This window comes from Colius striatus, chromosome 5 (assembly GCF_028858725.1).
Source record: "Colius striatus isolate bColStr4 chromosome 5, bColStr4.1.hap1, whole genome shotgun sequence".
In the NCBI taxonomy this organism is placed as follows: domain Eukaryota; kingdom Metazoa; phylum Chordata; class Aves; order Coliiformes; family Coliidae; genus Colius; species Colius striatus.
Window position 1 is genome coordinate 32939726 of NC_084763.1, and position 26411 is coordinate 32966136.

Sequence of the window (26411 nt, forward strand, 5' to 3'; positions counted from 1 at the left end):
ATTGTTCCTACACGTGGTAAAATGTTCACATAGACACCTTGCAGTTAGACCACTTGGTAAACTTTTCCTATCTTTGGTTCCTTCCTTTCTTCTTTCAGGGTTATCTCTGCTTCTCTTAACTTGTAGAAGGTTTGGGCAGATCACCTTGAAAAGTGGTGGCCATATTTATTATTTTACTAAAATTCCTTCCATGTTGGCCTACTATAGAAGTATACAAGTAAAGAAATTACTCATGTACTTGCTTTGTACACTTGAGAGAATATACCTGAGAGAAAAGTGCTTTAGTGTGTTGCTGGAAATAGGCTTTCTTTGACCTCTTTCCTAAATTTAGATAACCATTCCTAACCTTCCTAAGATTTATTAATATGGAGTCTGTATTAGTTTTGTAGTTTGATATGGAAAAAAGAGTACAGAAATTAGTGGGTCTGGAGAATATGTATGAAGTGGGTGCCGCAGTGCTACAGGGAGCTATTATATCTGAATTATTTTTATGAGGGTGCTGAGCGTGTAAGAGAGCTCATACTTTTCCAAGTTCCTCCCTCTACTTTCCCCCTCTCCAGCATCACGCCCCACTCTCTGTGTATTTCTTGGCATGTTTTCCATTGTCCCTTGTGAGCTATTATTAATGATCTATGTAGGTGTCAGTATGTATATTGCCATTATTTATAGTTTTATCATACCCTGTCAGTATTTATAGCTCTGAAATAAGGTTTTCAGTTGAGAAAGCCAGGATTTAACTTACTAAGTCCTGAAACTTGTATCTGTCAAGAGAGGAAAAAAGAGTCTTGAAAGGGATGGGATAATGTGATTTTTCAGAGACGAATCCTTGATGAGCAGAAGCAAGGCAGTGAAAAGGCAGACAAGGAGTAGTGGACTGCTGACCAGAGAAGATGGTAGCATTGAGGAGGGGAATCAACACAGCAGAGAGAAGCCTGATCCCTTCTGCAGTATGAGGTGGTGCTCAGTGGTGGTGGTGGGGTTGGTTGGTTTGCTGAGAGAAGCGTCAGAACCCTCCTACCTGCCTGTGGATATTCACCTCTTTTGTGTTTTCTGAAGATTGTAGCTCCCTCAGCTTTCAGTTTGAGTGGATTGAATGGGTGGTGGTTCAGCACACTAAATACCACCTCCAGCTTTTTTTTTTTCCTTTACTGCTTCCCCTTCCACTGACAAGAAGTGGCCTTAGTAGTGGAGTGATAAAATATAAGCAAAACATTTTGTTCAGTATAATACAGACATTGTTGTGCCACTTAACTGCTGAGAAGGAAAAAGGCTGAATGAATGTGGCGTGTTGTTTTGTACTCTACAGATAAATGATAGTCGGGATGTTAATTAAGCTGCTTCAGATGATTCTAAATGGTGAGGCCGGTACAGTTGCTTCTGCAGATGGTAGGATTTTCACTTACAAATAACTGAGAGCTGTTATTTCTAGTTCAATTAAAAATTAAAAATTATGTCAGGTAGGAATGGTAGCCACTGTGCAGAAGTATGAAGCTATGAGTTTCAATACAGTTGATTACAGTGGACTTTTACCATATTTAATACCTCAAACTCCCGATAAAATGTTTGCAAATCTTGTTTAAAATGGAGTTGAACTGGTTAATGCTTGACTATCTAAGATGTATGTAAATAAGTTACCAAAAAGACATTAAGTACTATTGTATAATATCAAATTCTCTGTGGGTATAATTGCCAAACTGGGGAAAAATACAATTGTAAAGAAGCATTTTTAAAAATGTCTCTTCTCCAAAGCCAATAAAATTGATATTTTTCTCTTTTTGTTATGATAATTTCCAAGAGTAATTCTACTTTTTCTAAATCTTCTACCATAACCTCTAAGAGATTAGATTTTAGTCAAAGTGATCAAGCTGACATTTTCCAAGGTCATTTTCTATATGTAGTATAGAGTACGTGATTGGATTTCAAATGCACTTGAGTAAATCACAATGACAAGAAACAGGGGGACACCAAAACCTTGTGCTTTTTGCTGTTATTGAGTGCCCTAGCAGGGGGTTAGCCTGGCTGAAAAAAAATGAAATACAGAAGCAAAGACTGTCTGACTTATTTGATTTGTTTCTCAATAGAAGCTGTGTTAAAAGTTTCTGAGGCTGGGATTCTCAAAGATTCTGTCTCCCTGCAAGTGATTATATTGAAATCAATTGATCTGTTAGTTCTTTCGAAAGCATACAATTCAAAATCCCTTGCAGTGCATCAGCTAGAAAGCTTGCGTTTCGAACAGTGTCTATTGAAACAGGAATCCTTAAATGCTAACCAATATATAGATGCCAAAGCAAGTTATGTTTTGTTTAGGCTTACTTCTCTGAAGCCTTGTTTCTTGAAGATAGTGCTGTACCTGAAGACTGAAGACTGTATTTATATAGCACTAGAAGAAAATAATCTACTTACTGTTACACTTCAGCATCCCTCTGAGAGTTATATGCCTACAGCAGGTATAACAGTACTCTACAGGCACCAGTGTGACTCTATGAAGGGAAAACTAGCAGTTTCCTGCCCTTAGCAGAGGCATAGTAATGTAAAACAAAATGTGTGTTTGAAGTATGTTACAAAATAGCAATAGACATCTAATTTATTTATTACTTCAGTGTGGATAATGCTCTGTGGGGAGCTACAGCAATGGTTTATCATTGCACCTTGCCTTAAAAAAAGAGAGAAATTAACAGTTGCTTTCCTATTCTTAGTGTACATTTATTATCCCAAGATAGACCTGTTTCCCTTTAAAGCTAACACATGGTTCTGCAAACGCCGCCTGGGATTTCTTTTCCTCTATATTATTGTTCTTACCCTTTTTTCTTTCCTTAAAAAACAACATTGTTAAGGTTGATTTCAAATTTATCCTTCTGCAGAATATGACAGCTTTAAACTTTGAGGCATGACTGAGGAATCAGAGTAAGGGTTGGTTAACAAGGCAGGGGTTTTTTGGTGTATTATCTTAAAAATATTTTAATATTCCCTTTCCGTGGAACCCAACATGCTTAGGTCTGCAGTAGCCATTTTCTGGAGTAGTATGCCACTAACAATGGTATAAAACGGGAGTAATGTGTGCCGGTGGTGTTTGGTAAGGCATTGGATCTCTTGTTTGTGCATTGGGCTGAACTCAAAGTTCTTCTTTGCTGTTATATATTTCTGCAAATGCTATTCTTGAACCTCCTTTCTGCAGTTCAGTTGAGTAGTGTCTGTAGGTTCTCCTTTCAATAGGGACCAGCCATGGCTGAAGGTGATGTGGTGGAGTTCCTCCAAAGCTGCACCCCCAGGTGGACACTCTTGTGGGACACTGCAGTGTCACTTCACAGGGGTGAACCTGCCCTCTCATCCTGAAGCAGAAGGTCTCCACAAAGGAGTCATTTTCAGATAAATAAGATATGCTGAAGTATCCCATTTCTGTCAGAGTTTCAGTGGGCCTGAGGTGCCACAAATGTGTTTTCAAATGACTGTGTGCTTCTCGTTCTACTTAAAAAACCTGATTCAATACTGGAGCATTTCTAGACTAACATGGAGAAATTGCTGACACTCTTCTGTTGGGAAAGCCAAGCCTTTAGCTGCTTGAGTACTCCCCACTTACTTTTTTATGTCTTAGTGATAGCCATATGGCTGTCGTCTGTTGTAACATAAGCCTGCTCCTGATTGGAAACTATGAGTGGTGGTAATAAATACCCAGAGAAGGGTGTATTTGGGACACTAAATATTATATTCATTTAACAGTATGCAAGTGTGGAGAAGAATGGCGAATTCTTCATGTCTCCTAATGACTTTGTCACACGGTACCTGAAGATAATTGGAGATGGTTTGCCTAATGCAAACACTGTACAGCTCCTTGCAGGTGTGGTGGATCAGACAAAAGATGGGTAAGTGGTTCTTTTTGTTTTGTTTTGTTTTGGGGTTTTTTTGTTTCTTTTTCTGTTGTTCATTTAACAGTTCATTAAAACTGTTCTTTCTAAATAGTCTGATCCCTGAAGGGTGGTGGGGTTTGGTTTGGTTGGGTTGCTTTTGCTTTTTGCTTTTTTTACTTGCAGATACATAAAGGAATACAGTGTATTTTAAGAGAAAAGAGTAGGAACAATATTTTGGGCCACACGTACCATTTAGCTGAGCAAATAATTTTCTATGTACTATGTATTTTGAATTCATTGAACGTTTCATATTTGTTGTCTGGCTTCCCAAACTCCTGCTTCTCTTTCCTTCCATGAGTCTTTCTGTCTCTATTTACTTTATGTATCTGTCACACAGTCAAATAGCAGTCCAAAATAGGTTTAGATGGTGTAGGAAGAGATCCTAGACAAAAGTGCCCCAGGTTTGTTTTGCCTGAGTACTGTTAAAGGTTTTTGTGACTGTTTTTTGGCTTAAGAGGAGGAGCAGCTAAGGTATTTAAGGAGCAACTAAGGTATTTAAGGTGCCACTTTGCAATCTTGGGAAAACAGTGAAGTTGGTTGCACGTGGTTTGCATTTAAAAGGCTGACTTTGGCAATAGGCACGATTAGCTACCTCTCCATCTTTCCTCCACTTCTTTAATAAAATCCTAGCTTTTGGTTTTGGTACTTGCCCAGGCAAGCTGTCTCTTGACTCTTATGAATGTGTTGTTTGAACCTTGCCTTTAAAGTATTTTTAGAGAAACTTTAGAATAATTAGCCATGGACTTAAAACCTGTAGTTGTGGTATTTTTAGAAACCAGAAAACTTCAGGGATGACTCATCAGTGGCTGCAGAGAGTAAAATGTGAGATAAATACAGCATGGCAAGAGAATGCAGGCATCCTAGGGAACAGATGCATGCATAACTGGGAACTTTTGCAATGGTTTCTGTTCTCTCTTTTCTGCTCTGCAGGCCTCGTGTCTGGCAACTGGGCACCTTAAACCTTGCAGTTGAGTTAATACGATGATTGTTAACCCTGGTAAAAGATTATATTGGTAACATTGGCATGATGGCATCAAGAAAGTGGTGGCTTCAGATAGCTTTTGAAAACATTAAGCATTTCTCAGATTTCTTCCCTTGATCTGATGCCTGCAAAAACATAATTTTCCAAATTGCTCGGCATCAAATCCATTTTGTAATAAGAAGATTGAGAGTATAATCCATACCTTGTGATCTGGATCTCCCTTGCAAACAGAAGCTCATCTCAGGAAGAACAAAATGTAAAACTGTAGCCTCTGTGAACTTGTTGACAGATTGAGATTTCATAACTTGTTATGATCTTGTAGTTTTGCGGCACAGTATTAAGGTGTCTAATTACTGCTTTCTGCCATTGGTAGGGACTGTTCTGCAGTCCAGACTGTGCAGTGACAGAGAACTGCATGTTAAAGAATTTAGCCTTATTTCTTGTATAAAATAGAAGGTAGGTTGCTAGAACAATCACAAGTTAATTTTGTTATTGCATAGTGACTTAAAGTAGTGTACTTCTGAAAATCGTGCTAGGATATTTCTAGAAGCATTTATTCACTGTTTTGTGTCCCTGTTTTGCTCTGAAGAAGCATCTGTTCTTCATGACTGGTGAAGATGACCACTCTTCACTAAAAGGGTCTGGGCCCAGAACCACCAGTGTTGTTTCTAGCACTTTCTAAAATGCTTTTTAATTCCTTCTGGTGTTGTTGAAAAGTTAGGTACAGGTACCAAGTATAATCAGTGAGAAATACTAAAATGGGTAAGTCACACGGATGAAAGACAGACAGCACAAGAGCTTCTGACTCATGAGTAGAGCAGAAAAGGGATTTGATTACCCCAGAGCCAAAGAAGTCTGAAGTGTGAAGAACAGTAGCTCTTCCACAACGTCACTGTGTTTGCTGTGAACAAAGTCTCTCACGTAGCGATTCCTGCATTGACTGAGATTAAGGATTTGAGGGTATCTGCAAGAGTTGCTGTTAGTGTGACAAATGTTCAAGACCTCTGAAGGCAGACTGTCATTCAGTGAATATCTGTTGCCATGGGAGCAAGTTTTGCCTCTATCTTAAGTCAGGGTATAGAGTTCTTTAGAGGTAGACTTTCCTTCTGTCCTGTTATGGAAGCCTCCTCTTAAGGTTCCCTTCAAGAAAAGGAAATCCTTTTTTTTTTTGCTGGTAGACAGAGAAGCCTTTTAGTAATCAATTGATAGTAGCAGATTTTTTAAAAAGTGTTACATCACATGCATGTAGTTTGTATGAAACAGTCTTAAGCGCCTTTACTTGTTTCTGGCTTTAAGCTTCTCATTCCTAATTTTAATTCCAAAAAAGTGTTTCATTTGTCTTCAACTGAATCAGAAACTCCCTCAAAATACAGTGCCTTTCTCAAAGCCCATCCACAACAGACCAGACATTTTCCATCATGCCTACTGTAACATATTGTTTTTCAGTCTTTTGTTGCACTCTTAAACATCTGTCTAACAAAATAAGTATTTACTGCACACCTCTGTTTGGACTGTAGTAACCAACACTTTACAGAGAAATACTGTATGCTTTATTTTTAGAAAGGATAAACTATTCAAAAATAACACGTGGAAATGCCAGCATTTTCTATTATTATTGGATATAAATTTATCCTCTAATGCACCAATTTACACTGTACTTAGTTTACCTAGGTTGCAGTGTAAAATAATAGATGTAGCTTCAATTTGTGTCCCATTATGTTATCATGTTTAAATTGCTGATACAGTAAAAACATATGCATTGATTTCTGAAGAAACCTCTTCATCATTGTATTATTCCAGTGGGTAATGGCTTTTTTTCTTTGCATGACTACATGCAGACTTTTTCTGATGGGAATGCATCATGTCCATGTGGTGCTCAGATACTATGGGTGTGAACCTCAAAATATGCAGCACGAGAGAAAGAAGAGAGTAGTAAATAGTGGATTTGCTGCACCATTTGCTGCTGTGTCTGGGCTGTAGGTCTTGAGCATAGATGTTTTTAAAATACCTAAATGTCAGCCTTCCTGAATTAACTTTGCAATATTGGTACTGGTATTGGGAATGTGGAGGTGAAGGAAGACTTTGACAAGTTGGGTAGGACATCTTCAATACTGAAGCAAAAATTTGTAAATATTTCAGCTTCCCCTCTTTTTGCTGTTAAAATCACTATTATTTTCTCTGCTTTTGTAACATAAATGATCACTTGTTTAGGTAGATAAAACAACTCTTAAGTAGTATATTGAAATCGTGTTAATATGTGCTGTTTAATGACACCTAATGATATTCAGTGAAGGGTTATGCTAAACCCAAAAGGGTGATGCTAAAGTGGAGAGAAAATGTGTTACCCAGGCAACTACCCTTGTGCAGTATAGAGGAGTGAGCATATGGCTATATAGTACACATTATTTCAGCATCTTTAAGCATTAAGAATCACACGTGTAATTGAGTGTGAAAAATTACTGCTCAGTTACTGTATTGTATGGTCATAATAGAAGTAAATGAATACGTCATTGTTGTTAGAATAGATCTGTTGGGAATCACTAGCAGGCTAGCCTACTTAGGGAGCAAAAATACAATAAGAAGAAAATAGCTGGTTTAATTAACATGTAAAAATTGGGTTAATTTGAATTCAGCTGGCACAGCAGATACTAACGTCTCTTCTTTAACAATCTGAGTAGAACCACACAATTTGTACACTTTTAATCTTCCTGGTACTATGAATAATTGTTTTTAAAGATGAATATGGTGTTATTTTAAGCATCTATCTCTAACTTATGAGGGGGATTTATTGCTTGTAAGTACTGACAAAGAATGCTTCTACCAGCATAAAATTTCGTAGCAGTGTTAATATGTGGAGTTTTAATCAAATCCAGGCCTAATAACATAGAATACATTCTTAATGTGATCCTGGGATTTGACTGAGATAGGTTCTGTAGAATCATAGAATGGTAGGGGTTGGAAAGGACCTTTAGAGATCATCTAGTCCAAACCCCACTGCAGAAGCAGGTTCACCTAGATCAGGTCACATAGGAACATGTCCAGGTGGGTCTTGAAGACCTCCAAGGAAGGAGACTCCACAACCCCTCTGGGCAGCCTGTGCCACTGCTCCCTCACCCTCACAGTGAAATAGTTTTTTCTTATATTTAAGTGGAACTTTTTGTGTTCCAGCTTCATGCCATTACCCCTTGTCCTGTTGCTAGCTACTATAGAAAAAAGGGATGTCCCAACCTCCTGACACTCATTCTGTATTTCTTTTCTTTACTATCATTACTGTGTTGGGATGTGTTGGTAAGGACACTCACTGATGGTTATTTTGCACAAATGTGGCTTTATCAAAATAGTATTGGTAGATATATTACATTTTTAATTCTAACCAATCCGTTTCTAGTGTCATGTTGCTTGCTGTATACCTTGTTCTTTCTGTGTGGGGGCTTTAAAATCTTAGGGATAGCAGAATTCAGTGTTTTGTATCTGTTTGCTTTTGTGGAAGTTGTCTGATATGTAGCCAATGAAATGGGTAATAATAAGCTTTTATATCCTGTAAGTCATATAGTAATGATAAACATGCATAAATGCAAAATTACTTAGTTTGTGAAATATTGGTTTAAAATTAAAGAAGATATTGCATTTTGAACATTTTCTTTGGGATTAGAGAGGTAAACATTTTCTTCCATTTAAAGACTGAATACCTGTATTCTATGTCTAAAAGTGGGGAGTACTAAAAGCTTCCAAGGAGTTTGAAATAAACAACTTGATGACCTGCCCAGGTGCTAATATGTGCATATGTAGCAAGTCATTGGCTTTTTTACCAGTAAAGCTTAGGGCTTACTTATATGTTTACTGCCATCATCAGTTGTGAGTTTAATATTAAGAGTACCTGAGGAAATTTCTTTTTATTTGTTTCTTACACTACGTAATAACCTATGGTAGCAAGTTCCCAGAGCTAATTATTTGTTAGACTATTTCTGACTCTACATATGATTTCTTTTACTTCCATTTAGTGCACATCAAGGGAGATAAAACAACTTTTTTTTTTTTCCTTCTCATGCCATGCTTTTCTTTTAATATTATTTTTTGTTTATCTTTCTGTACTTTCATGTTCTTCATGGAAATGAGCTTCTGTTACCCTCTGTATTTCCGGCTGCTGACTTGCAGCAAGCACACTTCTGTGTGACTGGAAATGAATTCCCTTAAGACAAGGTGACTGGAAATTGTTGTGTGTATTGTACTTTTCAGAAAGAAATCTTCATTCTCCAGCTACTGCCATGCGAACCCATTAAAGCTATGCACCAGCTACACAGACATAAAACAGCCTGAAGAGAGGGGAATCTTAAGCCTCTCAGACTGCCAGCTGGCCCTGCAGCCACATATTTGAAAATTATTTTAAATTGTACAACCTAAACATAAAAGAAGTAGCAAAATGGAGAATAATTGGCCTTTGCCTTGTTAAGAATAGGAGTTTAATGTCCATTTGAACTGTTGAGTGTGACACAGAGAAATCAGAACTGCTCAAAGTCTTCGCTGTATCAGATCTTCTGTTGGAAACAATGCCAAGTTGTCTAATTATATTTATCTGCTTAGTAACTAACTTAAGGAAGGGCACCTCTGCTTTCATCTGTGCTCTGCTACTGCACTCTATGTACTGGGAACCTGGCTGCTGTTGGGCAGAGGAACATGCAGAGGAACATGCAGACTACTGCTTGGAATGGTGACTGAACATGCAGGGCTGGAAGGCTGCTGTGGATGACTAATAAGTTGCTAGCAAACAGATAACATATTCCAGATGGTTCCTCTGAAGTGAGTGGCAGCATGTAAGTCTTGAATGGATTTGGTTTCCAAAAGCCTTAAGAACTGAGTCTTGAGGGAGATTATTCATATCTTATTGGCTCTCTGTCCCGCTAACGGAGGGAGGTAGGCTCCCCCAGAGGGCAGTTCAGGTAGACATTGAAGCTGAGGTGAGTAGCCATTCCGAGTGCTTTGCTTATTTTGTGTTCTGTTGTGACTTGCTGAGAGGAGGAGTTCCTTGTTCAATTAAGTCATTTCCATCTAGCAATACAAAGACTTCCTGACAACATTGGTGATAGGGCGTTTTAGGATACATTTTAATCCCTATTGATAGCATTTTGTACACATTTTGCCTATGATCTTATTTCTTTTGTAGAATCTGTGTTATATTGTATTTCAGTTTTCTGCAAGCAAGTGGTTTCACATTTCTTGCTTTTCCCTTCATCTCTTAGGTTGATATCCTTTCAGGAGTTTGTGGCATTTGAATCAGTCCTGTGTGCTCCAGATGCATTGTTCATAGTAGCCTTTCAGCTGTTTGACAAGACTGGCAAAGGAGAAGTTACTTTCGGTAAGACTGTTCTTAAATGTACACTCTTAATTTAATAATTCCTACTTACGCTTCTGTTACTGTAGGAAACGTGATAGTGTTTGGTACTGGAACTACACTGGTGTCAAGAAACTTTCTGGATGAGTTTTATGAAGTCAAGGTCATGGTCATCTTCATGGTTTTCTCTGGAGAACTGGTCACTTCTCTTTCTCTCTTCCCCAACATGCTTGTGCAGGTCTTCAGAACAGCAGTGAAAGATGACTATAAGAAATGAATTTAAAACCGCAAGAAAGTTGCCAGAAGACTTGGGTGAATGTTCAGTCTGAAACTACCCTGAAGTATTTTTTGTTTAAATTGGCTATATTTCAAGCTGGCTTCCTTTGAAGGTTTAAAACTTTCTTCTGTGAGATTTTACAGTAACAAATCCATTATTATTACCTGCTTTCCCCTCCTGAAAACTTTGCTGTGCATTAGAGGTGTGGTGCATGCACGGATAACATGAGAAATACTCAAGCCAGTTTAAAACTTGACTACGGGGACTGATAATTTCTAGATACCGTAGAGACAGTTTTTTATATCTGCAGGCCTGTCTGCCATCTGCGCATTGATAAGGGCCATTCTGTCTGAAAGAAGAATTCAGAAATTAGCAGGTTTGAATAACTTCAGACATTGAGCTTGCACTTCAAGAAGTATAGGGTTTTTTTTGTTTTCCTTAAGTACCTATATTGGCTAAAGTTGCTATTTCTAATCTGCTATGTTCAGAAATGTTTATTCATATGTCTCAAGTTTTATTAAATGATTGATAAGCAGTGTTAAGTAAAAGCAAAGTTGAATGACCTTGACCCTGTGTCTTTCTGAAATGTATGTTTCACATGTCTTTTGTCTTTTGCTAGTATTCCTCACACTTGTTTTATGCTCACTTAAAAAAGCTCTTTCCATTTGAACTGACAAGATCCTATTACCATTACTTGAACCGTTATTGTATTCCTTCTACTATCTCAAAAAAATCTATATTTGAAGTTGCAGCTGGTGAGAAGGCTTACTATCTCTTCTTGTGTCTGTTTTGGTTTTCTGTTATTTTGGTTGTCTGTGGAGGTTATGAAATATGTGCATTTTACGTGCAACATTATTTGTTAGAACAGCTTTTTAAAAATTACAATGGATGCTAAAAGACTTGAAAGAACTTCAGGAACAAGTTCCTCTGATCATAACCTTGATGAAGGAAGTATTTTGTGCCTAACAGTCTTGTGCATGTGTATGGACAGAGAGGCAACAAGAGACAGCATGCTTTTAAATCAAGAGAGTGTGCATATCGTGCAGAGGTTTTGTTCCAGTGCAGACAAATCAGGGTTCCTGCAATGCCTGCGATGTGCAGGTTCTTGTCTTCCTCAGAGCCCCCGGTTGCTTGGAGCACTCCTTAATAATCTAGGAAGACCTGTAGTTGTTTGATCTGGATGTTGAATCTGTCTGACTTAACTTTTTAACTCTTGGCAGTCTTGTTTGTGTTTTTCCTACTGGCAGATGCTTCCTTTGGAGTTTGACACAGTGAGTCAAGGGATTTGTTTGGCATTTGAAGTCCTTCTAGTGATAAGAGAAATTCCTATGCCAGGCTGTATTTAAGATATTTGAAAGAGAAGATATGGCAACATTAGCAGAACCTTACATAGCTTTTTAAAAATCCTTCCTCTCCTCCTTTAAAAGTATGAATGCATTTGTAACTTCTGTATAGTATCTTGTGGCTACCACCCCAGCAAATGCCTGAAGTGGGGAGGATGAAAGCTGTCTCAGTGTTGTACATTCTCAGCAGAAGCAGTTGGCATTTACACAAAGCTAGTTTCTATTTTCTGTGCTAAGAAAAAAAGCTCTTCACCTCCCTATTATGAAAAAAAAACCCCTAATATTTTCTTGGATAAATTATTACAATAGTGTCCTGCAACTTTACCACTCAGTGCTGCAGTCATGCGTCTTTGAGGTTAATTATGAGATCTTGTTCCATTGACTTGAATAAGAGTGGGATCAAGTCCTTATCAAGGTTAGGAGACTTAAATAGAGGTTTTTGTATACTGTGGAATTACAGTGTGAAAGGAACAGAAGAAAAGGTGAAGGATCATTTTTCAGTATGCTGCTGCCAAGTGTAGTATCTCAAGGATTCCATTATAAGTCTGTGTCTCATTTTATTGTTATAAAGAAACAGCATGGCTTATCTGTGCAGTCATTGTTTTTCTGTATACTGAGATAATGGTATAAATGTTTTAGCTAATACCAAACAGAATATAGGGCCTCCCAGCTGAGAACATCACTTTTTCTACTATGCAAATCAGCCAAATCTGCTTCCATGCTGCACTTAGCTTGGCACCTTTGTGAAACAAATTAATAGTGGGCTTTGCATCAAGGAGCTTTTAGAGAGAATGTTATACTCAGGCTGTGGATATTCAGAGAAATGTTCTGGGTAAAGAAGTTCAGTATTTAATACTTTGCATTTACTTTTCTTGAAAAATTCTAGTGTTATGTTGACATCTGTACAATTTTGAATGTTTCATTTCTTTCAAGTTACGAGTTAACTGTACCTGATTCTTTGACAGAGCATCCATGTTAAAGGAGTGATCCATGAGCAGTGTGGGTATGTGGGAGGGTTCGGGAAGTATTTCTAGTTTATTGCTTTTTGACGTGAATGAAATGGCCACTACTAAATTAGTGGCCAATGACTGATTGAGACTACAACTGGCTGTTGCATCATGTTGTAGATTTATCTGCTGCTGAAGTGTCAAAGGTGTGACAGTTTGCAAGGAGTTAAAGCTCTCAGCAGGAAAGTGGGAGGAAGTTTAGCTGGCTTTTAAATTCCAGGCAAAGAGCAAACCATCGCTTCTTACTGTTGAGTGTTGACAGGCACATAAAAGCTGATAATGTAAGTCCAGGGGTTTAAGAGACTTAGTATATTTGCTTTTTTGTCGTATGACTGTATTTTAGTGCCTCATTAAAGAAGCAGAGCCCTTTGAAATTCTTTACTACATGGTGTTTAAAAAAAGGTGAGATGGTTGGGTAAAAATGTCAGTGTTTAAAAACTAAGTCTTCTTAACCTCTGTCTATAATTTCAGGTGGATAAATGAACAAACTGTTCTGAGCTGTGAATAATGCAGCAGTGATATCCAGGAATTGGAAATTTCCTTTTCTTATATTGGTTCTCACAGCCCTAGGGGTGAAATAAGTGTTCTCCGTATTGCTTTTGCAAACAGAGAAAGGAAATGCTCAGAAAGAGATGTGGTTGCCTGAGTCTGTCCTGCCAACAGGCGTTGAACCTGGCTTTGAAGATTTTCATCCTGTTTTGTTTTAAAGTAGAATTTCCTACCAGACAGAAATTCTTGCTCTCATATTTAATGAAATGTAGCTGTGGTACAGTGTGTGTTTTTCTGGTTTTGGTTTCGTTTTGTTTTTTTAAAAGGTCTTCTAATTCAACCTGAAGCTGTTTCAAAATGGATGTTGGACTGCTTTGAGAAATATGAGCATGCTGTAAAACAAGTCAGTCCTTTTAATTAAAAATAAAGGAAAAAGTAAAACACTCCAACACCGCCCCCCCTGAAAAAATGTGAAGGGAGCAGAGAACCTAAACCCCAAATTGTCGTTTTAGTGTAACAACTGCAGAATTGAGCAATGTATTCTGCTCTGTCTCAAAACAAAACTTGATTTACATGTAGACCACAGCTATTGTGAGTCTCTGCTTCTGTTATTAATTATATCAGCACAGTTTTTAAACACATTAATTAAGGATGCATCTTACTGATCACTCTTGTTGGCTTATCTGTTACTTGAATTGCCTAAACACATATTTGTAAACTTTCGAAAAGCGTGTAGGTTGTAACAGAGCTATACAGCTATTGTGATGGCTTCAGAGGTTTTCCTCTGTGATAATGCTCTGATATTTTTTTCAGTATGCAAAGCAGTATTACAGGAGTCTCACAGTTGCTTTCATGACCAAAGAATTACATTCGGACTGCATGAACTAGCTCTTGTTTTTGTTACAAAGGATTATTTATTTTGTGCTTTGCCCTGTAATTGCTTGGGTATGACTTGGCTCTTACAGGATCTGTAATTCTTGTTTTTCCTTGTACAACAGCTGTCTTAGTGATGCCCAGTCTGGTACACAAAATACTATGTAAAGCAAGTAGAAGGTAAATCTGAACTACTAAAATATATTGGTGAGGCTGTAGGCTTTGATCACTTGATATGTTGCAATATTAAGTACTTCTCAGTGAAATTTCCATTGCTGGTTCAAATTGGTTCGAAACCATTTGTAGCTAGTGATGTGTTTACTTACACCTACACAGTGAAACATTTGTTGGTTTGTAAATGACAGTTGCCTAGATATGATGATCCCAATGGCAACATTAGAAATGCAGACTTTGTTTAGTCTCTATTTTCTGTTGTTTGTACTGGATTTTGCACAGATAATAAACAGGTTTAATTAAAAGAAGAGCTAAGGTAGACTTATCCGTATATTTGTTTTCTTCAAAACAATTTTTGAAATCTTTCTGATACTATTTTCAGATAATTTATTTTCTAGGCATATGTCAACTTGGTCAGTTTCTCATGTTTTGTTTTCTTCCTTTTAACTAAAATGTTATGTAACCAGGCAGACTTTAGTCCTAAAGTGAGTCTGTTGTTATACAGACAACAGGAGAGGCTCCATCCATTTACATTGTTGTGTTTCATTTGGTCTAGAAAACACAACTGAGTTTTCTAAATCATTCAGAACTGAAATTTGGTGTTTCAGTGTCTTCTTTTTGTTGGTTTTGGTTTGTTGTTTGTGTTTTGGGCTTTTCTGTGGTTTTTATTCTGTTGTTTTTTTTTTTTTAAATCAAAGTTGCCTACTGGCATACATCAGGCTGAAAGCTGAGCATGTCTCTTGTTCATTGCCAAAGACCAAGGAATGATCATAGCGTCATCAGTTTAAGTTGGAAGGGACAGTGGCAGTCATCTGGTTCAAACCCTTGTAAGGCCATCAAGACCAGATTGCTCTGGGGTCAACATCCAACCAAGGTTTTAAATATCTCTGAGGATGAAGACTGTGCAGCCTCTGTAAGCAAGCATCTTCCAGTGTTCAACTGCTTTTACAGTAAAAAATAATTTCATCATGCTTAGTTGGGAGTACCCATGTTCCAGCCTGCATTCATTGCCTCTTGTCCTTCCGCTGTTTATCTCTATCTTTCCTTCAACCTCCTGTTGGGTGCTTGTAGACAGCAATGAGATCTTCCTTTAGCTTACCCTTCTCCAGGCTGAGAAAACCCCATACCATCAGCTTCTCCGTGCATGTATATCAATCCGTGACTACCTAATATGGAGAAAACAGTCGTATTTAATTTTCTTTTATTTTAGTTAGCCAGGCTATGCTGTTTATGGAAGTGATCTGGTTTTTTAAAGTTATTTTTCTTTGAGGCAAAGGGGGTAAATTTACATTTTATGCCTTTATGGGGCCTAGGGCTTTCCAAACCTGTGGTCTTTGGTCTCTGGCAGTTTGTTGCTTACTCCCGAGGAGGCCAGGAATAGTAATAAGGAAATGTAAGACTGTTGGATATCCTCAGCTCAAATGTTTCTAGGGGTTTGGATCTTGGAAAAATGTTGAAAACATTTTCTGTAAGCCAATTGTGTAATATTCCATGTTATTTCACCTTACATCCATGGAAGACAGAAGAAGCAGACAAGCTTGGATCCAGAGTCTTAACTGTTGAAAATGATGGTACTATTTGCAAGACCCTACTTTTTGGGGGGTTTTTGCAATGTTTAGCAGAGGTAACAGAAGGCATCTTAGTAAAAGATTAGGACCTAGCTGAACTGGACAATGTATGGCTATGTAATGGGGAAGTGAATTTGTAGTTTTTGTGCCAAGAGTACAACCAACCAGAGCAAGAGAAAGGTAGGAGGATAAAAAAGTGAGAACATTTTTAGCAGAATGATAAAACTTGAAGCTTATAATGGATCTTTTGTGTGGGAAAAATCATGAAGGCACGAGCATGTTTGTTGTGATAGTGCTTTCATTAACATAAAATTAATCTGTAAGACTGCTCTCTCCTTGTTGGAAAGTTTAAATAGGGCACTGGAGTTATAACCAAATGATTTTTTCAGTAGCTAGTACCTCTCCTAAAAGGATGAACTTCTTGTTAGAGTTTGTAAAGGATTTTATTGTTCTCATCTTTAAGGTCTACTTAGGACATCTTATACATATTTGGTTAGCAATACTGGTCACCTCTGTGTATGACAGGTGCTCTACGGTCTTTATTGCTTCTTAAGGTCAGAGAATGGATGTGAATCACATCTGAATGGAGGCAGTTAAGTGACAGACTCCAGCCTCCTGCTTCTCTGCCCTGCTGTGACTGCCCCTCAAGGTGCTGACACTTTTCTGACTGTCACAGTACAGTCTGTTTTCTGCCCGGAGATCTGCTGAGTCAGCCAATTCATTTTATGGGGGCAGCCCAACAAATATTATAAGCTCTTTTTTTCCATTGGTGTGCTCCACATGTTACCTGGAGGTGAAAAACCATTGTGAAGGCATCATTTTTAAATATGTGTGGAGCTTTATTGGGCTTCTATAAATTATCAGTTTGTACTACAAAGAGAACTGCCTTGACTTTTGGAACTTTTAAAATGACTTATGAACTGTGTTTTCTGAACAACTGAATGTAGATGCACACCAGTATCAGATTGGCATGCATATGTTGTATGGTATCTTGTTAGAAATAAGAACTGCTCAGGAACTGTTCCAGTTCAGTAGGTCAAAAAAACACTTTTTATGAAAGGCTAGCCATACACTATTGACTATAATGGCTCCAATTTTAAAAGATAGAGGTAGCAGAGAGCACTTCCAGTGGGTGGGATAATTCAAGAATGCTATATGTTAGGTGTCTAAAATATTGTGCTTTCTGCTGATACTTCATACTACTTAAAAAGAAAAAAATAGGTATGGAAAAGGTGGGGAAAGGCCAATTTGAGAGTAAATTTCAATTATATGAGTTTACTCTTTGGTTAACAGTAATTTGAGGGTTAGCCATCTTTCATATAGCTGTATATCCTATTGGGAAAAAAAAAACCAAAACAAAACATGATTACTAGGTGGCATTTGAGGAGGAACCAGAAGCTTCCACATCAAAATGTATTTAAACTGTGGAAGCAGCAATATATCACTCTAAGTCTGATTTTTATTTTAATTTTTTTCCTTACTACCTTTTCAGGTTGCCCTAGTGTTGCAGATTAGAAGGTAAAGACTTCAGCAGGCCCTAACAGCTAGGAAAGTGTTTTGTTGATAGAAATTCTAATGTGACATTTCAGATAGCAAAATACAAATATTTTTGTAGTGTGTGTAATTCGTTTTCTAAATTGGAAAATCTGGTGTTACCTAGCAATTAACGACTGTTTTTTCCCAACATTTGGAATGCAGGACCTGGTTTGATAAGCAGATAAAAGAGAACAAAACTGAGAAAATTTTGGAAGTACTCAAAGTGAAAATTACAGTTTAGGTAGGTTTGGGTGTAGGTAAACATTTTAATTGAACTAAAATAGTTTCATACTAATACAGGACTGTTTCGGGGGTATATTTTGTGGTGCATTAAGTGGTGGGAAATATATGTTAATGCTTTGCAAGAATGATTTTTTTTTTTTTTTTTTTTTTTACCATCTGTCTAAGCAAAATAGCTGTTAAAGAAATAGAGCTCTCAAGTTCTGAGCCAGGAGTTTGTTTTTGTCAGTTTGGTTAGAATATTAAACGGCTGTGGGAAATAACTACATGAATTCTGAAGTAAATTTGTATTCCTGGACAACTGCAGCAAAGTCAACCTCTACTAATTAAAAAAAAAAAAAAAAAAAAAAAAAGATGTTTAGCCAGTCGGGATTCTGAAAGTCCTGTATTTGTAACATTATGGTGACAGGGATAAGAGAAATTAGTCCAGATGATTATTTCACTTATCCACATGGAAATAGGGGCATTGCATTGGTTATGACAGCTTTGGTTACATACAGACAGTAGTGGCTTATTTGAAACAGTAGAAACCCATTCTTGACTTTTACAGCTCAGCACTAGTCCACAGCTACACTAGCTTAACATGACTAAAATTACTGTTTTTAGTGTTTGAGTTTAATTTTGTCTTTGGGGATTTTCCCTGGATTTGGTGTAGTTAGTCCTATAAAAAATCAAGCTACCACTTAGACATGCATGTATACACACAAAATTATCGAAAGAAGTAAATGCCTTTTTTCTCTGTGGTAGGTTTTTATATACAAGTTTATATGTAAATATGTGTAGCCATATTTTTTAGGTACAGGTGAGGTTGATCTTAGTCTAAATGGATCAGGTGCACTAATGGAGGATTTTGCAGTCTTTTGTATGAACCTGTTTTAAAACAGTAGTGGTACCACGTGATATAGAGTGCAGATAAATTACACTGGTCTGAGCTGCCATCTTTTTTACAGTCACACCCCCCACCTCCTTCTTGAATTGTGTAATACAATCCCATTATCTTCAAATTATGTAGTCCATTTCTACTCTGGCAGCTTCAGTTTGAGTGTTCTACCAGATAAATATTTTAAGAAGGAAAGAACACTGTAACTTTTTGGTTTTAATTCAGATTGCAGAATAGGTTATAGTCCTTATTTTGCAAGGAATTAAGAGGCAATAAAAAAACAGCATTATTTCAGGGCTTCTAATCTGTGGAAAAAAGTGTCTGTGACAGTTCTTCCTGCATTTATTACTTTGTTGAGGGAATTTGGAGGGATGAGTACTTTTCCTTTGCAATCCTTTGTAATCAAACTATTCCAACTTATTATTTAATTTACAACATTAATACTATAAAACTTATTTCAAACCATTTCTTTGACAAAGCAGAAGTGAGATGAAGAAGCTGATTATAGCACTTGTACTTCCAGAATGTTGTACATCTTCTGGGTGAATAGGGATAAATGAATGACCCAGCCAAGTACTTGGACTATCCACCATTCTGCATTTTAGCTGAGCAGAAAAGTAATCATTATCAAACACTTAATGCCAGAGTATAGAAGACTGGAAATAAACTCTAGCTAGCTGTGTATTTGAAGGTCACAACAGTAAATAAAAGAAACAACTAAACAAACCAATCAATCAGCTAAAACAAAAAAACTCTCCAACCCAAACCTTGGATAAACCTCGTCAATTCTAATAAAAGGTGATACAAAATATTACTTGGATGTTTTCATAGACTATAGAATCACAGAATGGTAGGGATTGGAAGGGACCTTTAGAGATCATCTGGTCCAACCCCCCTGCGGAAGCAGGGTCACCTACATCAGGTTGCATAGGAATGTGTCCAGGTGGATCTTGAAGACCTCCAAGGAAGGAGACTGCACAGCCTCCCTGGGCAGCCTGTGCCAGGGCTCCGTCATCTGAACAGTACAATAGTTTTTTCTTACGTTTAAGTGGAACTTTTTGGGTTCCAACTTCATCCCATTACCCCTTGTCCTGTTGCTAGATACCGTAGAAAAAAAGGGAAGTCCTAGCCTCTGGACATCCACCATTTACATACTTGTAAATATTAATGAGATCTCCCCCTCAGTCTTCTCTTCTCTAGACTAAACATCACTAGATCCCACAGCCTTTCCTCATAAGGAAGATGCTGCAGTCCCCTGATCATCTTGGTGGCCCTGTGTTGGACTCTCTCCAGAAGTTCTCTGTCCCTCTTGAGCTGGGGAGCCCAGAACTGGACACAGGATTCCAGATGAGGCCTCATCAGGGCAGGGTAGAGGGGTAAAAGAACCTCCCTCGACCTGCTGGCCACACTCTTCTTGATGCATCCCAGGATGCCATTGACCTTCTTGGCCACGAGGGCACATTGCTGGCTCATATTTACTTTATTATCAATCAGGACTCCCAGGTCTCTCTCTGCAGAGCTGAGTTTTTGACACACACACACATATATATATATATATATATATATACACACACACACATCTCTGTACTCATGTTGTCTTGTGCTAGATGAGCAAGGACAGAAGAGCAGGTCTGGTGACAGTGACCAGCCAGACAAGACTGCAAGGATAAGGCAGGTCAGAGGTAAGACTGGGAAGTTGTCATGGTTTAACCCTAGTCAGTAACTAAGCACCACACAACTGCTCACTGTACTTTTTATTACGGCAGTTTAAAGGAAACTGTTTCCAAGCTCATGAACAGAAGTTTTAAACTGTTTAAAAAACATGATTTTATAAAGATGCCACCTTTTTTCTTAGCAAAATGACAGAGATTTGCATATTCAGGTTTAAAAAACTTTCATTTTTTTATACTAAAATATCTGTTCCACACTCTGCGTTCATTTTGCTTTGTTTAATCCAGATTTTAGCTATAGTGCTCATATGTTCCTCTGCAGAGCCTTAAGTACGATGAATATAGAAGCAGTTACTGCAAGAATGGTTTGAAAAGGTTATTAGGGCATGTGGAACTCTTCTTCAATTTAAAATAATTAATATCTTTTGGAATTCATCTTTTGTTTCCCCTTTATAGAGGGTAACCTGTGTTCTTTACACACATTGCTATTATGAATATCATCAGGGCAGTCTCATTTTTTCTGAAGGTCCAGGTTTTGGTACAGGTTTTTTATACTATGCACAAATTGCTTAATTGTGTAAAGGTATAACATGTATAAAATTTATAGAACATATAACATACAAAATAGCTGCAACATTTTTGCAGAAAAGTTGTCATCATCTGCTCTATTTTATAAGGGCAGTGGGATTTTTGTAGATGATAATCAATTTTTTTTTCTAGCTCTAGGGTGAGATAGAATTAACTTTATTCAACTTAAAGATGAAGCAATTAGGAACTTGTGCAAATAGTTTGAAGAATTTCTGATTTAATATGTCAGATATTTATGGACTGTGCCACGTAAAGATTTTAGTAGCTTATTCTGTCGAGTGACTTTTAGATATATAGTGGCCATCTGGATATGGCCCTGAGTTGGACCTTCTTAGACAGGAGGTTAGACCAGATGACATCCAGATGTCCTTTCCATCATGAATTGTTCTGTAACTCTGTGAAACAGATTCCTTTTAAAAAAGGTCTCAACAAACAAAATAACTTCTGGCTACTGAAGGAGATTGCTGCTTCTCGGTTTTACTTAGTTCAGCGACTTGTGGATAGCTATGGAACTTCAGCTTCAGGTTTAAGGCAAAACTACATTTATAAATAATCAATTTTTAATTTTAATACTGGACTTAGATAATTAGGATATAATACTGTTAGAGTAATAACTGAGATAGTAACTTGGAGTAAGTTCTAGTGTGTAATTGGATACCTTTTGATAGTTAAATCCAGGCTAAACTCCTCATGGAGTATGAATGAATGGTCTTTAACATCTGAACCAGGCAGTCAGACTACAGATGAGACTTGACTCAATGACATGGTTGTAAGTGAATGGGTGATGAGACCTAGTGAGGAAAGAGATAAAACATCGTCCACTGAGCATACACAGGAGTATGTGAACCATAAATAGTTGAGAAAAGGAAATATACAGGGTATGGGTAAAAAGACAGTGGCAAACAGGATACTACATCCCATGCCATCAGAGAATCAGTAGAAGCACAGCAGGCAATCTTCCAGGCAGCTGCCTGCGCTGTATAATACAACGTGTTCTCTGTCAGAGGAGGATCTGGTGTTAATTGCCAAGTCATAGTAACATCAATATACAGTATGATTTTGACAAAATCATGTAGTGTAGGAAGATCTCTTACTACTCTACTAAGTAGCTACAGTAATATGGTAGTCAATGTTTTCCAAATCGTAGCAAAAATTAAGTGTGTGTCTGCTTGGGCTGTTTGGAGGGATATTTGTACTTAGCTGAACTTCTGAGACATGTGTGTAGCCTTTAATCTCTAAAATAGATAAGGGAATGCAAATGCTCTGGAATACCTTACTGTATTCCTAGCTGGCTTGATGAGGTTTTAAGTTCCATTGCTGTGGATTTCGTTGCCATTTATAATGCCAATAATTAAACATTGTATTCAGTCTGAAATTACCATTCTTTTCACTTCCTGATGTTTGATTTTCTTGAACTGTAATTTTTTTGAGCCTCATTTAAGAGGATTTACAAGACACAGAGTTGGGCGAACCACATGTGTTGTTCCTTCAAGATAGCTAATGTATGATAATGAATTAAAATAAATTTACAGTGCCATAATCAGAGGACACTCTGTAACTTTCATATATTAACAGCTTGAAGTAAGGATTGTAAGGAGCCTAGCCCAATCAAAAGGAATTAGAGACTGCTTTTATAGTAGCTAGGATTTTCCTACCTCTTACCTCACCTCAAGTAATAAAGCATCTTTTTCTCTGACAAGTATAAATCTGGAGTACAACCAAACTAGCTACTTGCATCCGAACAATATCATTGTCTTGCTCTAGGGCTATTCAGGAGGTGGGATGAGAGAGAAAGAGGAAGCAAGGGAGCATTTAATTTCTGTGCCAGAGATTGGTACCACAGTTGTTCTGGGAATATTGTCGTTCCTCTGGAAAAGCGGAGTGGTTGCTACCAGGAGCAGATGGCCTTCATTTCCTCTTGCTTGCAGGCAAGACAAACTGTCTTTCTCATGCTGGTTGTCTTCTTTGAAGGAAGTCAGGCAGAATGCAGGAACTTTCTGAAGGTGATCTGCAGTGACATGTGGCAAGGTACCTCAAGCTGTGTCAGTAGGAAGCATCCTAAATAAAAGACTTTCAATAGAGGGAGAGGACCTCATCCTGAACCATTTTGCTTTCCCTCTTGTTGCCTGGAGAGCAGGATTTTACTCCTGGAGAATGCTAGCAGACAAGATCCAAGCTGGCTTTGGTGGAGCTTGAAGACATGAATGAATAATGCTGTCCTGGGGGCACTGACATTGCTTAGAGAATATTCTCATAGGACATTAGGACTTGAAGTTCTTAATTTTAAGAATTTGAGGTTAACTGGAATCAGTCTTTCTGTTTGTAACTTAAATCCAACTTGATCTTTTGTTGCCAGTTCCGTGGGGTCAGCAGGTCATATGTTTTTAAAAATAAAACTACTGATTGTGTTGAGGGATGAGAAGAGGTCTGCATCTATGCTGTCTCTGTGAAGCCCCCTTGCTTTACAACAAGTTGACCTTGTGGGTTAACACCAACTGCAGTGCTTTTAGGTCTCTGCAGCAGAACACTTACTGCTTTCACCTCCTTGTTACCTTTTTTCTGTTTTTATCTGACCACCTTCGGTCTTTATTCACTTGGATACTTCCTCACTTCTTCCTGCCTCTCTACCATGCCACTCCACTCACTTTTTCTTGCTTTCTTGCTTAGAAGTGGGAATTCCACCCTGACTGGTTTTCCCCTCGTCAGCAGATGTGCTGTGCCTGACTAAACCAGAAGCCAAAACTCAACTTGCACAGGAGGCAGGACCTCATGGCCCCAAGAAGTCTGCTCCCACTTTTGCTTGTGGCCCTGAGGTGAGCTGGAAGGCAGCTCCCAGGCCTGCCTGGTAAGCAGAGACTGGCTCCAGTGAGGTGGCTCCCAGCTTTTTCTGCACACAGGCAAGCACAAAGCTGTGCTGATTTCCTTGACTTCAGGCAGCAGCCACACTTGGGAACTGGCTTCCAGCACTGTTGCTCACAGAGGCAGACTGGAGCTTGGGGTTTTTCTTCCACAAAGCATGAAGGGAACAGGTGACCAGCTCCTGGCCCTGCCTGTGGGAAGGGAGTGTCTCATGGGAACCAGCTCTCCATTCCCACTGGAATTACCAAGAAACAAGAATGGCTCTTTGCTGGTTTTGCTGGAGGAGTAGTACAGCAATTTGGAGGGTGTGCAGCAGTTGGGAACCTCTGCCTTTGAACTTGTCTTTGGAACGTTTCTTTGCTGTGCATTTTTGGCTGAGACAGACTGTCACACTGAAGTGGGCAATGTCATGTATGAGAAGTGCTTCTTCAGTTCTTGTTGCTGTTTTCATTAATTAAAATATGTACAGTCCTATTCCAGCAATGTAGGGTTCTTATAACTAATTGTATGACTTGGTGTGTTTCAAATAGTTGTTTCTTTACCAAAACTGCCGTGTATGACCAAAAATGCCCCGTATGACCAAAAAGTCTGCCAAGTCTGTAATAAACCATTGCCTGGTTATGACTACTAAACTGAAGTAAGCTATAAAGTTTGCATTTAAATGTGATCAAACAAACTTGTCCTGCTGTCCCCCTCCTTGAAGCAGAGATCTAGGGTTAAAGTGCTTAGCACTGGAGGTGATGTTAAGTTTGTGTTCCTGTTTGCCGTGTCCCACCCATCCCCTGTCCTGCATGTCCCTGCTCCTGTAAGTTAACTGCAGAAAACTGGATCTTGAAATACGGATATCATAGGATCATAGGGATATTTTTGTCTATAGTTGATTTGTTTGAATGTGGAGAACTCTGGGAATGAGACAGAGGCCTGAATTACAGTGACACAAAACTTTGTTAGCAACTTGAAGAGATTATGCTGAAAATTGGTTAGCTTTAGTCTTTTTGTAAATTGTCTTTTCTTGCTTGAAACTTGAAATATTTGGTTGAGTCTTTTCTGATCAAATGCTGTGAGTAAAAAACTTCACAAATAAAATAGTTATTCAGAAACTGTGAAGGTGTTCAAAATTTTATGATGATTCTGTTAAATGGAAAAAAATAGGTTTGCCTTACAATATGTTACTAATTTATATGAACAGTATTGCTTCCTATTAGAAAATATTGTATTTGTTTATATGCTTGTCTCTATTTTTATTTTGTCTTGTTTTATTATTAAATGAACGTTTTTCTTTTCTTCCCAGAGGATGCTAAGCAAGTTTTTGGCCAGACCACGATTCATCAGCACATTCCTTTTAACTGGAATTCAGAGTTCGTACAGCTGCATTTTGGAAAGGATAGAAAAAGACACCTAACATATGCAGAGTTCACCCAGTTTTTACTGGTGGGTCTAATGCAATACAGTTTGTCAACAGTAATAGAGAACAATGCAAAAATCAAAAGTATTTCCAAACTTGCCTAATACCATGCTGGTAGGAAAGTTGGAAGACAGCCCAAGTATAGGCTTTTGCAGTTAGAGTACTGGACATCAGTAGTGTGTTGACAAACAGGATATGCTTATAGTAAAATTACTGATTCAGACTAATTGGGTGGTTTTTCTTCTCTTTGGTTTTGGCACCCGTGTGCAGAAGGTGATATTTTCTATGCTGTTGTATAGAGAGACACGAAATTAAAAACTTAGACCTCTAAAACCTCCTGTATATTTAAATCAATGAGTCAGGTAATGTTAAATAACAGTATTGAACAGTATTTACAAATCCAATTGCCTAGCTAGTATTAAGAAGTGCTTCTGTTTGTAAACAGCACATTTACCAAATGTGTGTTTAAGACGGTGCCAATATCTAGTAAAGACACTTTGCTGCAAGTTCTTTCCATACACTTTTCTACTTTTGACCTTTTTTTGAATTGAGTATCTCAGATAGGGAAATGCTACTTAGCTTTGCTTGTGGCATAGAGTAAAATATTGTCTTCCTTTTGCAAAGAAAATATCATACTGATAAAAAAATAAACAAATTATCTGTATTTTAGCAATACTGTTAAAAATAGTCTTCAGTAGGGAAAGTAATCTGTGAAGTGGTGAAACACATGAATTTCTTATTTGTATTCCTTCTGAATACTTAATGCCTGTATTAGTATTTACACTAGAGAGTTTTAAAATGGGAACCTTGCTTCAAGACTGCACGGTTTCTTTTTTTCTTGTTTACACAAGTATGTTAGTTCACAGTAGGAGGTGGTATCATTTTGATGAGGAATAATTAAGATAATGCTATTGAGACAAATGTTTCAAATTGACTTTGTAGAACAGAGCCTAATTAACTTTGTATGAAGAGGATGTCAGGTATCACATGAATTAATCTTATTTCCTTAGTTTTTTTATCTACTGTTGTAACTCCTAAGTAGTTAAGACATAGATGTAGTTTGTGATAGAATAGTGAACTAGAACCTCTTTCAGGTAAAAAAAAGCAAATGTATTAATTGGGGGAAAAAAACCCTCTGGCCGCATGTTCTACTGTTATAGTACCTCCTTCCAGCCACAGAGTAAGCCCTGGATATGTGTCCTGATTTTTGTTGATTCAAATCATAGTCTTAACAGAGTATTAGTCCTGTTTGCCTCACGTTTGTTTAGAGATGTGAGGAAAACCTG

The 26411-nt window shown here is 37.9% G+C and overlaps 1 protein-coding gene across 2 annotated transcripts in view; it reads left to right on the forward strand.

Annotated features, from left to right (window-relative positions):
* SLC25A13 (solute carrier family 25 member 13) overlaps positions 1–26411 on the forward strand; it is a 103486-nt gene that overhangs the window by 27233 nt on the left and 49842 nt on the right. For both annotated transcript variants that reach the window (XM_061996970.1, XM_061996971.1), the window contains exons 3-5: positions 3718–3860; positions 10125–10240; positions 25012–25151. In XM_061996970.1, the coding sequence (XP_061852954.1) occupies positions 3718–3860; positions 10125–10240; positions 25012–25151 (399 nt within the window). The remainder of the gene's footprint in view (positions 1–3717; positions 3861–10124; positions 10241–25011; positions 25152–26411) is intronic.